The sequence below is a fragment of the Gopherus evgoodei genome, chromosome 12, assembly GCF_007399415.2.
Source record: "Gopherus evgoodei ecotype Sinaloan lineage chromosome 12, rGopEvg1_v1.p, whole genome shotgun sequence".
NCBI lineage: Eukaryota > Metazoa > Chordata > Testudines > Testudinidae > Gopherus > Gopherus evgoodei.
Window position 1 is genome coordinate 3,416,668 of NC_044333.1, and position 13,565 is coordinate 3,430,232.

The window sequence follows — 13,565 nt, forward strand, 5'->3', positions numbered from 1 at the left end:
GGGGAGGTGGCGGAGCAGAGGTGAGCTGGGGTGGGGAGGTACCGCATTTCTCCCTGGGCTGCAGGGGGGTGGGGAGCTGCCGCCGGGGGAGCATCAGAATTGGGGGGGAGCTCCCATGGTGGGGGGGTGCCTCACGGCTGTGGGGGGAGGCACAAGGTGGAAGTTTCGCCTAGGGCACGAAACTTCCTTGTGCCGGCCCTGCTCAGCAGAGCTCTGAGTCACCTCCACTAGACACAGAGCTGCGTGCCTCTGCATTTGCTTGTGTTCTCTGCTTTGATGGGCTTTGCCTGCAGCTTGTGTTATTCTCCTTAGCGCATAGTACTGCCTGAGGTCCTTGTGCTGCTGGATGGGCTGGGCTGGGGGCTGGGAGGGCTTCCCCTGCTCCCGTGACTCTGCAACAGGCCCCCAGCAGAGCAGCAGGATGTTAGGGGGTGTAGCCCATAGAGCTTGGCCTTTTCTTTTCCTTAGCTGTAGCTAGACCCTGGTTCCTCCAGCTTATTACATTAGTATCCCTTGGCAACCAATACAATTATTAAACGTTAAAGAATAAGGCAAGAGGGGGCCAGGAGGAGTTGGAGCCAGTCCCTCTCTCCTGTTCACCTGCCCACAAGGCGAGACCGATGCAGGGGGGGAACCTGTCCATGCCGTTAAGCAGATTGCTCGGCCCCAAACACAAGGAGAAGCCCTGGTAAAGTGCTTGCCTCTTAGGCCTCATCTCATTGCCTCTGTATAGGTCTGGGAAAGCCACAGCCTGCCCCTCATGTTGCAGTGATGTCTCCTCTCTGTCCCCCTCAGCAGTGTGACTAATGTACCTGCTATATCCTTGGGAGCAGCAGTTTCAGGAAGAAATCACTGGAGACACGGAGCTGTAAACCTTACACCAGCCATGTACTGCCACACACTGAACTAACACCATGGTACCTCTCAGGTTTATTGCTCCTTTCAAGTCTCCTCTTTCCCAAGGAGAGGAAGCCAAATGGCTCTAATATTTCCCCTTCATGAAGCCTGGTATCCTCACATAGATGAGTCTCTGATGCCCTCTGCTGCAGCCTCTCTGAGACTCTGATCTCCTGCCTGAAGAACAGCAAGCAGGACTGGATGGAGGCTAAGTGCTTTGGAACGGCTGCTGCCCTTCTGCTAACACAGCCAAGGACCTGGTCTGGCTGGCTTTTTACTACATGCTGAGCTTGTGTTTCCCCAGGATTTCCGCTGCTCTGTGCCCAGGGAGCATGCTGGCTGATTGCTCTGCTCAACAAAGATTCTGCCCCCCAACACCGTACTGTGGGGAGCAAAGCTGAGGAAATTCCATTGGAATGGGGCAGAGGGATGACACAGGAGGGGAAAGCAGCACCTTCCCTATTGCACAGGTGCCAGTATCTTTGTCTGACAGACCCTGCCTGAGGGGAACTCCAGGTCTGGGGCTGCCAGAGCCAGGGAATAGCCACTCTGCATGGAAGGCTGACAATCAACCTTGCAGAGTGTCAGCCAAGAGAACCTGCAGAAGTTTCCTGCTGCTCAGAGCAGCATTGCCACCTGCAATATACACTCCCTGCCCCTCGACTAGCACACGAGGAGCCAAGGAAAGCCGGTGGTTGGTGCTGGGGGCCAGGCAGGGAGGACCACATTGGGGAGATCCCCTGGTTTTCTCATAGATGTTGGCTGTACATGAGTTCTAAAGGCTACAGCACCTACCAGCCTTGTGGCTGGACAGCTCTCCTCAGAGCTACCTCTGGAAGCCAGCACCTTCTCTTACCTGCTGTTCTGCAGGACTGTCCGAGGTGCTGCCTTGTCAGCGCTAACCACACGATGTCCACTGGCTACTGCCGATCTGTTGTGACTTTGACACATCAGAGTGAGTTAATGAAAGACCCAGTGCCCATGCTGGAGTGCACACTGGCTCTCCTCAATCTCACTGCTCTGCTGGGTGACCCCCATACATCCCCAACAGAGGGCCTGGAATTCGCGAGAGAAGAGCCATGGACTTGCCTGTGTTTTGCTATCCCGGCTCATAGAGCCGTCTCCTTTCCAGTCCAGCTTTGTGAGCCTGCAGCGCAGGGGCCTCTGCATTTAGAATTACATACATGCCTAGGGTGTTTGCATCCAATATGGCCCTGCGGTTGTGTGTGCTCCAGGGATGGGATCTGTACAAAACACAGTTAGCTTTTCATTTCCATTTGCTCCTCTCTTTTCCCCACTGACGCCTGTATTTTGCTGGTAAGAAAATTCCCTTGGTCTCTGAAGTGGACTCTCTTGTATTCCTCCCTTCGCCATCCTTTAGTTTAAGTAAATGTCCAGGTAACCTCTATACACCAGCTGCTGAGCTGTCCTTTGGGTTCAGATTTTTAAAGGTATTCCAGGGTTTATGCGCTCAGCGTTGCAGCGTCTCACCGATGGAGGAGCCTTAGTCTCATTTTCAAAAGCAATTTACCCTTGTAGGTGTTAAATCCCATCAACTGGCAATGGGGTTTTGGCTCCTAAGTGCCTAAATTCCTTTTGCAAATGAAATGTAGGCTCCTAATTGAGTTAGCTGTTGTGACACTGACTGCAGCAGCACCTGTGCACCTTCATCAATCTAAGCCTTAGCCCATTTCTCCAATAATGCCACCTCTTGGCCCCAAACTACCCATAGCTGTCTAAAAAGTATTCACCTCTCGGGGATGCAGTGTATTATAGGGATGGGTCACTGGCTGGGGACTCAGGACATCTGGGTTCTGCTCTTGGCACTGCCACTGACCTGCTGTGTGACCTTGGCTAGTCATATCCCCTCTCTGTGCCTCAGTTTCCCCTTCCACACATTGTCTGCCTTGTTATTTGGACTATAAGCTCTCTGGGGAAGGGACTGTCTCTCATTCTGTGTATACAGCACCTGCTCCATGGGGCTATAATTGCCTATATTACTGTTGGCCCTACTGTAATACAAATAACAACAAAGCACACCATGCAGCCCACTGAAGAGACACCAGCATCCCTTCAGGCACTTTACACTTTCCTAAGCACTTCAGCCTCCCTCTCAGCATATCCCAGCACATTTCTCTCGAGTTGCCCCATTTTTGCTCCCTGAGTCCATTGAATGTCCTATCACAGAGCCGATGTGTCCTTTCTCATTTCTGTCTCATGGTGCTTCCCCCTCGGTGCTGTTGGGAGGAGTGGATGGATCATGTGATATCTGCTGCTATGGGGTAGTGAAGATCAGTGACCTTAATTCTGCCCTTTGCCATTACAGAAACCAAGGACATCACTCTGTGCTATGGGTGTCAGAGTTATTTTCCCCTTCTGGGCCAACTCAAGCAAAACCTCCTCCCACATTCAGGCCCTTGTGTTCCTAAAGTGATGGCCAGAGTCTTTGCCAGCCATCCCTTATCTAGTCAAGAGCACAGGCATCATCCCTGCTTTACTCATGCATGGGCTGTAAGTGTGCAGGCAGCGGTGGTTGTGCAAATGGGCCTCTAGTTAGTGACAATCAGGCCCTGGATGTTAACTGGTGGAGCTGGGGGTGGGGGAGGTACAATAAAAGATCCATGTTAGGGAATGGGGTTTGGCAGGGACAGTACATTCTAGGTGATGCTACGCTTTGTCACATGTACGTACATAGCGATAGTGTCTGAGCGTCATGTCATTGTTCTCACAGCACCCTGGTGAGGCAGGGAACTGCAGCACAGAGAGACTAAGGAAACATCTCCATAGCAGCTGGGAAGTGTAATCCCCAGTTCGGGCAGACATTCAGGTACTAGCACCTAAAAATAACAGTGTGGCTGCAGCAGCATGGGCTCGCCATCCACATACAACGCTTCCGGCTCCATACATGGGTGGCTAGCCTGTGCCACCAGGGCCATGCTGCTATTTTTAAGGGTGATCACGTAGGTACATCTACCTGAAGTGGGAATTATATCTCCCCGCTGCTGTGAAGACAGACAGACCTTCACTGATTGACACAAGGTCACACAGGAAGTCAGTAAGGGAGAAAGGAATTGAGCGTGGGTTCCCCCAGTCCAGGCTAGCAACTTAGCCACTCAACCCCCCTTCCTCTTGCTGCCCTGAGTGAGCTTCTCCAGTAAGTTGCTGTGTTGAAATGTGCCCAGCTCCTGCAGTGGTTTGCCACGCCCAGGATTCCATGCAGGCGAATGAAAACACTTCCCCTTTGCCAGCAGGAATGAAGTATTTTCCTAGAAAAGACTTTCCCAAGCCTAGCACCTAGCTGTGGGCCTGTTTGGGTGACCAAGTGTGAAGGGCACAGGCAGCCTCTCTTCCCCCACTCACAGCCCTGTGCAATGTGGATGAGGGTGGAGGCACAGGGCCTGATCCCTGTTGGCTGTTACCCTCTTGGGTGCAAGCTGCCTGAAAGGCAGTGGGGTAAAAGTGGAGCTGTGGAGCTGGTTGGGCATAGTCTGTCCCCTCTCTGAGCCACAACTGGGGCCAAATCAGCCAGCAGTGAACCCTGAAGGCACCCAGGGCACATCCAGTCCTGCATTAGTACTGGTCTGACGGGGTAGGCCGCACGGTGTATTCTGACACAGAGGCTTGAGCTTTTGAGAGCTTTTGGGTGTATGGAAGCTGCAACACGTTGCCTGAATCCAGTGAGAGCAACTTCACTTGTTCCGTTTGCTTCAGCTCGATGCCCTCCCTTCCTCACCTCTTGCCGCCACCCCAGCTCTTGGCAGCATCCCCATGTGTTCAGTGAACTCTCTGCCCGGTACCATGTCCTGGCTGTCTCCCTCCTGCTGCAGGGTTACATTGAATCAAAAAAAGAACAAGTTCTGAAGGTCTATTACCTGCCTGGCATACCTGAGGTCTTCCAACAGACCTTCCAGATACAGGTGGCCCACCTGGAGCCAGAGAGCATCACCTTGAAAGGAGAGGGAATCTTCCCCAGGATCTGCCTGGATCTGCCCAGAAACATCAAAGGTAGGGACACCCTGCCCACCACTCCCTCTTCTGCTCAGTTCCAGACAGTTGCTGAAGGCTCTCTCCAGTACTGCCTGGCCTCGCATTCATAGAGCACCATCCCATGTACTTCCAAAGAACATGTAGGTTCTGGACAGGGACCTCCTGCATCATGGAGTCCACACCCTGCTATGGCAGGCAACTCCATCGGAGAAATTTATCAAGCTCAATCCTAGCACTAGGCAGGTTGTTTGGCCCCACTCTCTCTATTGGCTCAGGAGTCTGTTAATGAAATCTTCAACCTTTCAACTGCTGCTATTGGCATGTGGTATTTACTGAGCACTGACATGGCAGCAAATGCAGGAGAGGATGTGGTCTCTGCCCCAGAGACCGTACTGTTGAGAGAGCCAGGTAATAGCACATAGGCCAGAAAGGGTCCAGGTGGGCAAGAAGTTGTGGGGGAGGAGGAAATGGGGGCAGGGAGGGGAACAGCTCAGTGAGACACTTGTTTTGAGGAGGAAGATGAATGAAACCGGTGGAGGGATTCAGAGAGGAAGGCACATGCTCTGCATGGAGTGTGAGAAGAGGTCTTTTTCACAGCAGCATTGGGATGTGCTGGAGGGGAGGGAAGTGGGAAGTGGGGGGCCAGAGAGGAGATGGGGGTCAGTCAAGGCAAGAGAAGACCCCAAGCAATAGAGAAGCAATTTAGCCACACGGCTGCATAGGGAAGGATGGGTTTGATTGATGCTGGAGAGGAAAAGCCGAAAGGATTTAGGAATAACCTGAATGGGGTTTGTGGGGGGAAGAGAGGACTCAGATCAGACATTGAGGTAGTTTGCTTCAGTGACAGGGAGAACAATGGAGGAAGGGAGCGAGCCTGTGAGGAAAGATGAGGGGCTCACTCTGGGTCATGCTTAGCCTGAGCTGGAGGCAGGACAGCAAGACTGAGAGGCAGTGACCGTTGTGCAAACACATGGAGTCGGAGAGGTAGATCTGGGGGGAATGAGTACGGGGAGAAGCCATGTCAGGTGAGCCAGGGACAAGAAGAGTCAGATGGGGGGAAGATGGAGAAGGGGATGGAGAAGACAGGGGAGGAGCCCTTGCCAGTTGTATCTATTTTAATTATGAAGGAACCAGCAAGTTCCTAGGTGGGAAGGGAGGAGGACAGAAGCAGGGGAGGAGTTTTAAGAAGAAAGTCAGAGGTTGAGCAGAGATCATAAGCACTGGACCTAATTGGGAGAGACGAGAACTGATGGCAGAGCTGCAGGAGGAAAGAGCTAATCTGTAGGGAAGGAAGTATGGACTGTCCCTGCATTTTCCTCAGTGGGTCTGAGAGGTGGGGGGCCATGGTAGGATTCAGCGAGGTTGTCTGGGTGTAACTGGGGTAGAATCTGGCTACAACCTATGCTTTTTTCCTGACCACCCATTGGTTCTCCTACAGGAAACAAAAGGTATGAGAATGTCCTCAAGGAGGCAAAACAAAGAGTGGAAGGAGAGACTCAGAGAGATGAGGCACTTGGCCACTCAGATGCAATGGCTGCAGAGCCATCCATGGACCATCCTGGCACCATGGTAAGAGAGGCTACTGTTTCCTTTAAGTGTGTCCTGCTGCCCTGGCTACACCACTCTGCAGCCCCCCTTATTTTGGTCTGTACTGACTCTGAATGCCCCCACCTCCACAGTGCGACTGACGCTGTATCCAGTTTGTGTCACTGCAGCTGCATCCCTGGTAGGTTATCTACCACCACAGTCACCTGCCACATTGAACGTGCCCACAGTTTGTAACTACTGTAGTTGCATTGGATAACACTCTTCAGAAAATGTAACAATCTCAATAATACATGCCTGACCCTGCAGCCCATACTGAGCTGAGTAGTCCCATAGGACTAACTGGGCAAGTAAACATTGCAGGGCTGAGCCCAAAGAAGTGCACAGCCAAGAGAGGGATGAGACAAAGGCATAACATTGTGCTTGGTTCTCCAAGTGCCTGGTGCAGCACAGCACTCAGCTTGCTACTGGTGTGTAGCATGTAGAAGCTTATGCAAGGAAGTACCGTATGACAGGTGATCTATGGTAGCTTGGGTGTATTGTAGTCAGTGAGCTCAGGCAGTGGCTCTTCCAGGCTGGGAGCAGGCCTTCGTTCCGCTGTGTAAAGGGCTGATAAACCTTTGGTGTGGTATCAATGTTTTGTAATGGTGATTTAGCTGGTTGCTGATGTGGGCAGGGCTATGTGTCCTACTCAGACCCAGTATTTCTAGGTTTACCTGATCTTAGAGAATTGAACTATTTGAGTCTCCAGTCAAATCTATTCCAGAGTCTTGTTTACGTATGTTCTTATAACCATGCTCATCATGGTAGTATCAGAAGTGCATGAAGTGATATGATTCACATCTGTCATGTGTGGTTTGTTCTCTTTTTCATCCTCTCCCTGACGGTTTATGTGAAGTTACAAACAACTCTGGGTGGGATTTTCCATTATAACAAATACCCACTTGTCAGTAGTTCGATTCCCTTAGGTCTCTATAATGAATTCAGTTGAATTCTTGATTGTATGCTAGTTCCTGGATCTTTCTGTTTTCAATGCATTGCAGTCCATATTCTGTATAGACTCATGGCAATGGCAAAGAGCATTTAAAATAGTTCCCTGGGTGGGAAAACCTACATAAAATTGCATTACATTGTATCATATCACACCTTAAATCTATACTCCCACACTTAGCTGTGTTAGACAGACAAGTGTTCACCCTTCTGCCAGCAGATTTACTACAGTGCAGCCTGTATCAGCGATTGGGGTGGTCCTCCCTTGCAGGGGCCTGTTGCATTTGTCTTTAATGGTGACCGTTTAATGCATTCCAGTCCTCCACCAGGGACAGACAGATGCTTGGAATATTGAGTTTCCTGGCTTGTCTGGTAATTGGCCTGTATATTTGCCTGGCTACTCAGTTTTTAATTGTGACTAGCCAGACAGAAAACCAGGTCATTTACCGACTGATGTCTTATGCTATCTCCAGGCAAGGTGGCTTGCCGGTAGACTACAGCCAAATCGACATTTACCAATTAGATCAGCCTCACTATATCACTCGGGGGTATGAAAAAATTCACCTCCCCAAACACCGTAGTTAAGCTGACCTAATCTCTGCTGTAGACATGGCTAAGTTGATGGTAGAGTTCTTCCATCAACATACGGAAGGAAGATTCTTAGGACGGAAGAATCCCATTCACTGTTACAGACTAGGGACCGAATGGCTAGGAAGCAGTTCTGCAGAAAAGGACCTAGGGGTTACAGTGGATGAGAAGCTGGATATGAGTCAATAGTGTGCCCTTGTTGCCAAGAAGGCTAACAGCATTTTGAGCTGTATAAGTAGAGGCATTGCTGGAAGATCAAGGGACGTGATCATTCCCCTCTGTTCGACATTGGTGAGGCCTCATCTGGAGTACTGTGTCCAGTTTTGGGTCCCACACTAAAAGAAGGATGTGGACAAATTGGAAAGAGTCCAGCAGAGGGCAACAAAAATGATTAGGGGGCTGGAGCACATGGCTTCTGAGGAGAGGCTGAGGGAACTGAGATTGTTCAGTCTGCAGAAGAGAAGAATGAGGGGGGATTTGATAGCTGCTTTCAACTACCTGAAAGGGAGGTCCAAAGAGGATGGATCTAGACTGTTCTCAGTGGTAGCAGATGACCGAACAAGGAGTAATGGTCTCAAGTTGCAGTGGGGGAGGTTTAGGTTGGATATTAGGAAAAACTTTTTCACTCAAAGAGTGGTGAAGGACTGGAACGGGTTCCCTAGCGAGGAGGTGGAATCTCCTTCCTTAGAGGTTTTTAAGGTCAGGCTTGACAAAGCCCTAGCTGGGATGATTTAGTTGGGGATTGGTCCTGCTTTGAGCAGAGGGTTGGACTATATGACCTCCTGAGGTCCCTTCCAACCCTGATATTTTATGATACCTGCTGCTGCTCGAGGAGGGGGATTACCTACATAGACAGAAAAACCCTTCCATTGATGTACGAAGTTTCTACGCTACTGCACGGCACCACTGTTGCACTTGTAGGGAAGATGGTGGGTAGCTACATCCAGACTGAGCAGTGAGACAGGTGTTTGCCTTGTGGAAGGGATGACACCACCAACCCCATCAGAGATCGCACACAATGAGAATGGGGGCCTGCCTTCCGGGAAAAGCTCGTGCTTTCTAGAGGGCTTCTGCTGACCAGCTACTCTTTGCTTTCCCCAGTTTGACACTTGGCTGCAGATGGAAGTGGAGCGGCTGCTCATACAAGAACATGCCCTGGAGCAGCAGAAAGCTATTCTCTCTGATCCCGCGGAGGACTCCACCCTCAGCCAGCGTGCTCGCCGAAAACTTGTCAAGTTAGTGATGGCCTGTTGCCAATTGGCCTGTGCAGGGAGCCTGCATCCACAGAACCACATGGCAATAGCTCTGCACGTCAGCAGGGGCCTGTTCCTTTGGGATGCTGCACACTCCTGCGAGCTGCTGAGTGTCCTCAGTTCCCACTGACATTGCTGGGACCTGCGGGTGCTCAGCACCTCACACTGCCAGAGTTTGGAACTCAGGACTGGTTCCGATTCCAGCTCCTGGGGGTCCCTCTGCCGCTCGCTGGTTGGAGTGTGTAGCATTTCTTGCAAAAGATTCAGCAATTCCACTGTTGACTACAAACGTCTTCCTGGTGTTGCTGGGCTGGTTTTGTCTCCAGGTCTCAGCCCAGCAGAGTCAGTCAAATTTGTTAAAGTCAAATTGCCTTTTGCCAGGTTAATGCATCATTACTGGCAACAGCCGGAGACCATCAAACCAGTTCAGACTGGGTAATAACCATTGCTGCTGGTGGGCCATGGAGCAGAAGGCTTCACATGACAAGCTGACCAGACTGGGTATAACAGCAGGAAAATGTTCCACTGCTGAGTTTAGGAACTGGGAATTACACAGATATCAACTGGACAAGACTTAGCCCAAGGAGTTTGGTTATTGGTGGGATCACAGGGGTGCACAGACCAACAAGTCATCTTATTACCCCTCCTTAAATGAGACAAAAACATGTCCCCTGGTCAGCTACGCCTTGATTCAGGAACATGCTTGTGCTTTTTTCACCTGCCCCTAAGCACATGCGAAGGGTTATTGGTATGCTTTAATGCTCTCCGGAATAGTGATGCCTTCCTGAATTGCGGCCCAAGCACCAACGAGGGATGGGCCTGCTTTGGAAGAGCCTCACCTCCTATCTATAGGGGCTGAGTGCTGCATTCTGAGGGCGTTGGCATGGGTGAAAGTTGGTTACAATGCAGAGAAACTTCACTGAAATGTACTGAAGCAATTTTGGCTGACCCAACATTACATTAATATGCACTAGGGAACTTTTAGTTCACGCCAGCAGGCTCCACACGGGCCTGTTAGCATGCAACACATTGGTGTACTTTAGAAATCATGTACTGTTGCCCATGTAGACAAGCCGTTAATGACACATCATTGGGAATTTAGACCTGGGGTTAGGCACTTAGGGCTGAATTTTCAAAGCAGTGAATGGTGCTATAACCACAGGACTTGTTCCTCTCTGAAAATGCAGCCCAACTGAGCAGGAGGCTGTGATTGAAACTGAGCTCTCGTTAACTCTTTCAGAGCTCAGCTGCCTGAATACATCTTGGACTTTGGCTACATCATTCTTGGTGACATCCGAACTCACATTGTCAAAATCACCAACACTAGCCAGTTCCCTGTATCCTTCCATGCAGACAGACGGACACTGCATGATACAGGTAATGGGGATGAGATGCTTATGTGGGCTTTTACTAAATGGCAGCAGGAGTCAAAGTTGGAATGAACCATCTCAGTCTGATGCAATAGTTCAAAATCTGTTGAATGTGCAGATGTATTATGGGAAATCCCACCTCTTCCCATTAGGGCTTGCTGTTTCTTACGCTCTCCTCCGTCCAGTAACACTCACCCCATCCACCACTCTACCAGCTGCCTTTTTGCCAACTCTTCCTTCAGCTGGAGGGACAGAGAGCAGGTTCCCCTCCCCTCCACCCCTCGTGCAGGGCAGCTCTCAGCTGATGGAAAACAGCATACCAGCGCCTAGCCAATGCCCCGTCCACACACCCTGTTGGTGGGGAGAAGTTGGAGTGTGTCTGTGCTCCTTTGATTCTCAGCTGGCCAATGGTCCCATAGGGATCATAGCCAACTGGCATAAATAAGAGCAGCCCCTAAGCCCCCCGGCTCCCCCAGGGCTGAGAGTCTCTGAGTGCAGGAGAGAATCTAGACCAGATTATATCAAGTCTGTTCCTGCTCCCTAAGTGATCAATGGAAACTTTACTGTTGACTTTAATGGGAGCAGGATTGGGCCCTTTATGATCAGTGTCAGTGTTTCTCCAGGGATCAGTCCTTAGGGAATTAGATGCTGCTGCAGTCAGCTCCTTCTTTCCTCCCCTTGCTGCAGCTTGGCCGGTGGCCTGGTCTCCCTCCGTGTGATAGCTGGAATGCAGGTTTGCAACATGAGAGCACACAGACACACCTCACTCATGGCAGACTTGAGCCCAGCACTTATTTTGTTATTAAACCTGCATTTTAGGCTCGTATGCAAGGCTCTGATTACTTTGTTCGGTGTATGTACAGTGCCTGGCACAATGAGGTTCTGATCTGTCACTAGGGGCCCTCACTGCTCCAGTGCTACCAACAGTAAATAATCATCCCCTTTTATAACACTAATGACAACTTGTTTTCAACATTTTGCTTTAAAATTACAGGGTCTACCAGTTCTTACCCAAGTCCTGTTAGAAGGCAGAGACTGTGCTGGGAGAAAGGTCCTTAAAACCAGCTCTGGGGTGTCTAGTAGGGAGCTGCTGGAATGGAGTCTCTGCAGAAGAGAGTCAGATTTCAGCAGCTGCAGTAACTTGTACCAAACACTTGGGATGCTGAAGAGCAAAGTGAGGGAGCCTGCCCGGGTACAGGCAGAGCAGATGGGTCTCTCTTGTGCTTCAGTATTGTGGGCTGGGTTTCTGGTGCTTTACTGGCTGAATAGTGACTTGCATTTCCACACTCTGATGTGCAGTGCTTTGTATGTAAAGTTGCTCTTTGCGTTAACAGGGATCACTCATAACTCAGGAGACTAGCCAGGATGTGTACAAGCATTCACACTGGCTCAGCTTTGCTGTGTTATAATGAACGTGTGTGTGTGTTTCTGCTAAGTACAGAGGTGAAAGTAAGATGATACGGGCTGGTATGGAGGACCGGTAAGAAAAGGTGCAGTAGCTACCTGCAAGAAAATGGAGCACTCTCTCCCTCTCTGACTCTGCCTCCTGGCTCCAGCAAAATTGAGGGTCCAGGAGTCCAGCTCCACGAATGTTCCGGGCCTGGTCTCCCCCTTGGCCCCACCTGCTGCCCCCTGCGCCTCTCCTGAGTGTGTCCCAGCCCCCCTTTGCTGCCCCCATGCACCTCCCTGGGTCCCGGTGCAGAGCGTTTGTCTCTCCCTGTCCCCTGCAGCTCCATGCTGCCTGCCTGCACTAACTGCCGCCACAGGGTCCTAGTGCTCCCCCCCCACAATTGCCAGGGTAGGCTGCCCTTCCCTCTCGGACCCTTTCATTTTCCAGTGGGACCCTCCACCTGTACAGTCGCCCCCCTGCCCGCAGTCACTACTCTTGCCCCACGCTGGGCAAGGGGCAGCCCCAGTGAGGCTACAGTGAGGGGCAGCAGCAGGGAGGAGGCGCACCTGTGTTGGCAGCCGCCCCCCCCCGGCATGGCACCCACCACAGGGGAGGTGAGGGGGATCCCCTAGGAGCATGTGCAGTGATGGGGGGGAGTGTGCTGCTGAGGGGGGGCGAGAAGGGGGTCCCTACCCCAGAACTCGCTGCTGCCAGCAGGGAGAGGGCTTGGGGGAGTCCTCCTCTCTGGCTCCAGTCCCAGGGAAGCTTGCCTGCACCCCAAACTCATCCCCACCCTCCCCCACCCCAGAGCCCAAACCCCCAGCCAGAGCCCTCATCCCCCCGCACCCTAACCCTCTGCCTCAGCCCTGAGTCCCCTCCCACACCCCAAACCCCTCATCCCCAGCCACATCCCAAATCCACCCACAGCCTCACCCCACAGCCCTCACTCCTGCTCCCCCCTCCCTCCACACTCCCTCCCATCCCCAAACTCCCTCCCAGAGCCTGCACCCTGCACCACTCCTGCACCCCAGTCCCCTGCCCAGCCCAGGGCCTGCAATCCAGACCTCCTCCCCCACCCAAACTCCCTCCCAGAGTCTTGGACAGGTGGGGGTGGAGTTTAGGGGGGCAGAGTTTGGGCAGGGGCAGGGGCAGGTTCTGGGCACCACCAAAATTTCTACAAACCTGCCACCCCTACCAGCAAGAGCTGGTGCACCATACTGTCGTGGACCGGCTTCCTGAGGCAGCAATTTAAAGGGCTGGAGCCCAGGGCCCTTTAAATTGCTGCCAGAGCCCCGCTGCAAGAGCCGTGAGGTAGCGGTTGTGGGACTCGGGTGACGATTTAAAGGACCCAGGGCTCCTGCCGCCACTATCGCCCCAGGCCCTTTAAATCGCCACTGGGGCCCCACTGCCGCTACCCCAGGGCTCCGAAGACAATTTAAAGGGCCCAGGCCCTTTAAATAGCCCCCGGAGCCTGCCGGAGCCCTGGGGTAGCGGCGGCAGGGCTCTGGTGGCTATTGAAAGGATTCGGGGCTCCTGCTGCCTCTA

At 52.0% G+C, this 13,565-nt stretch overlaps 1 protein-coding gene across 5 annotated transcripts in view; it reads left to right on the forward strand.

Moving 5' to 3' along the window:
• The window catches only part of HYDIN (HYDIN axonemal central pair apparatus protein), a 392,944-nt gene that overhangs the window by 258,195 nt on the left and 121,184 nt on the right, over positions 1–13,565 (forward strand). For all 5 annotated transcript variants that reach the window (XM_030581746.1, XM_030581750.1, XM_030581747.1 and 2 more), the window contains 4 exons: positions 4,725–4,902; positions 6,323–6,453; positions 9,109–9,242; positions 10,501–10,637. In XM_030581746.1, coding sequence (XP_030437606.1) covers positions 4,725–4,902; positions 6,323–6,453; positions 9,109–9,242; positions 10,501–10,637 — 580 coding nt within the window. The remainder of the gene's footprint in view (positions 1–4,724; positions 4,903–6,322; positions 6,454–9,108; positions 9,243–10,500; positions 10,638–13,565) is intronic.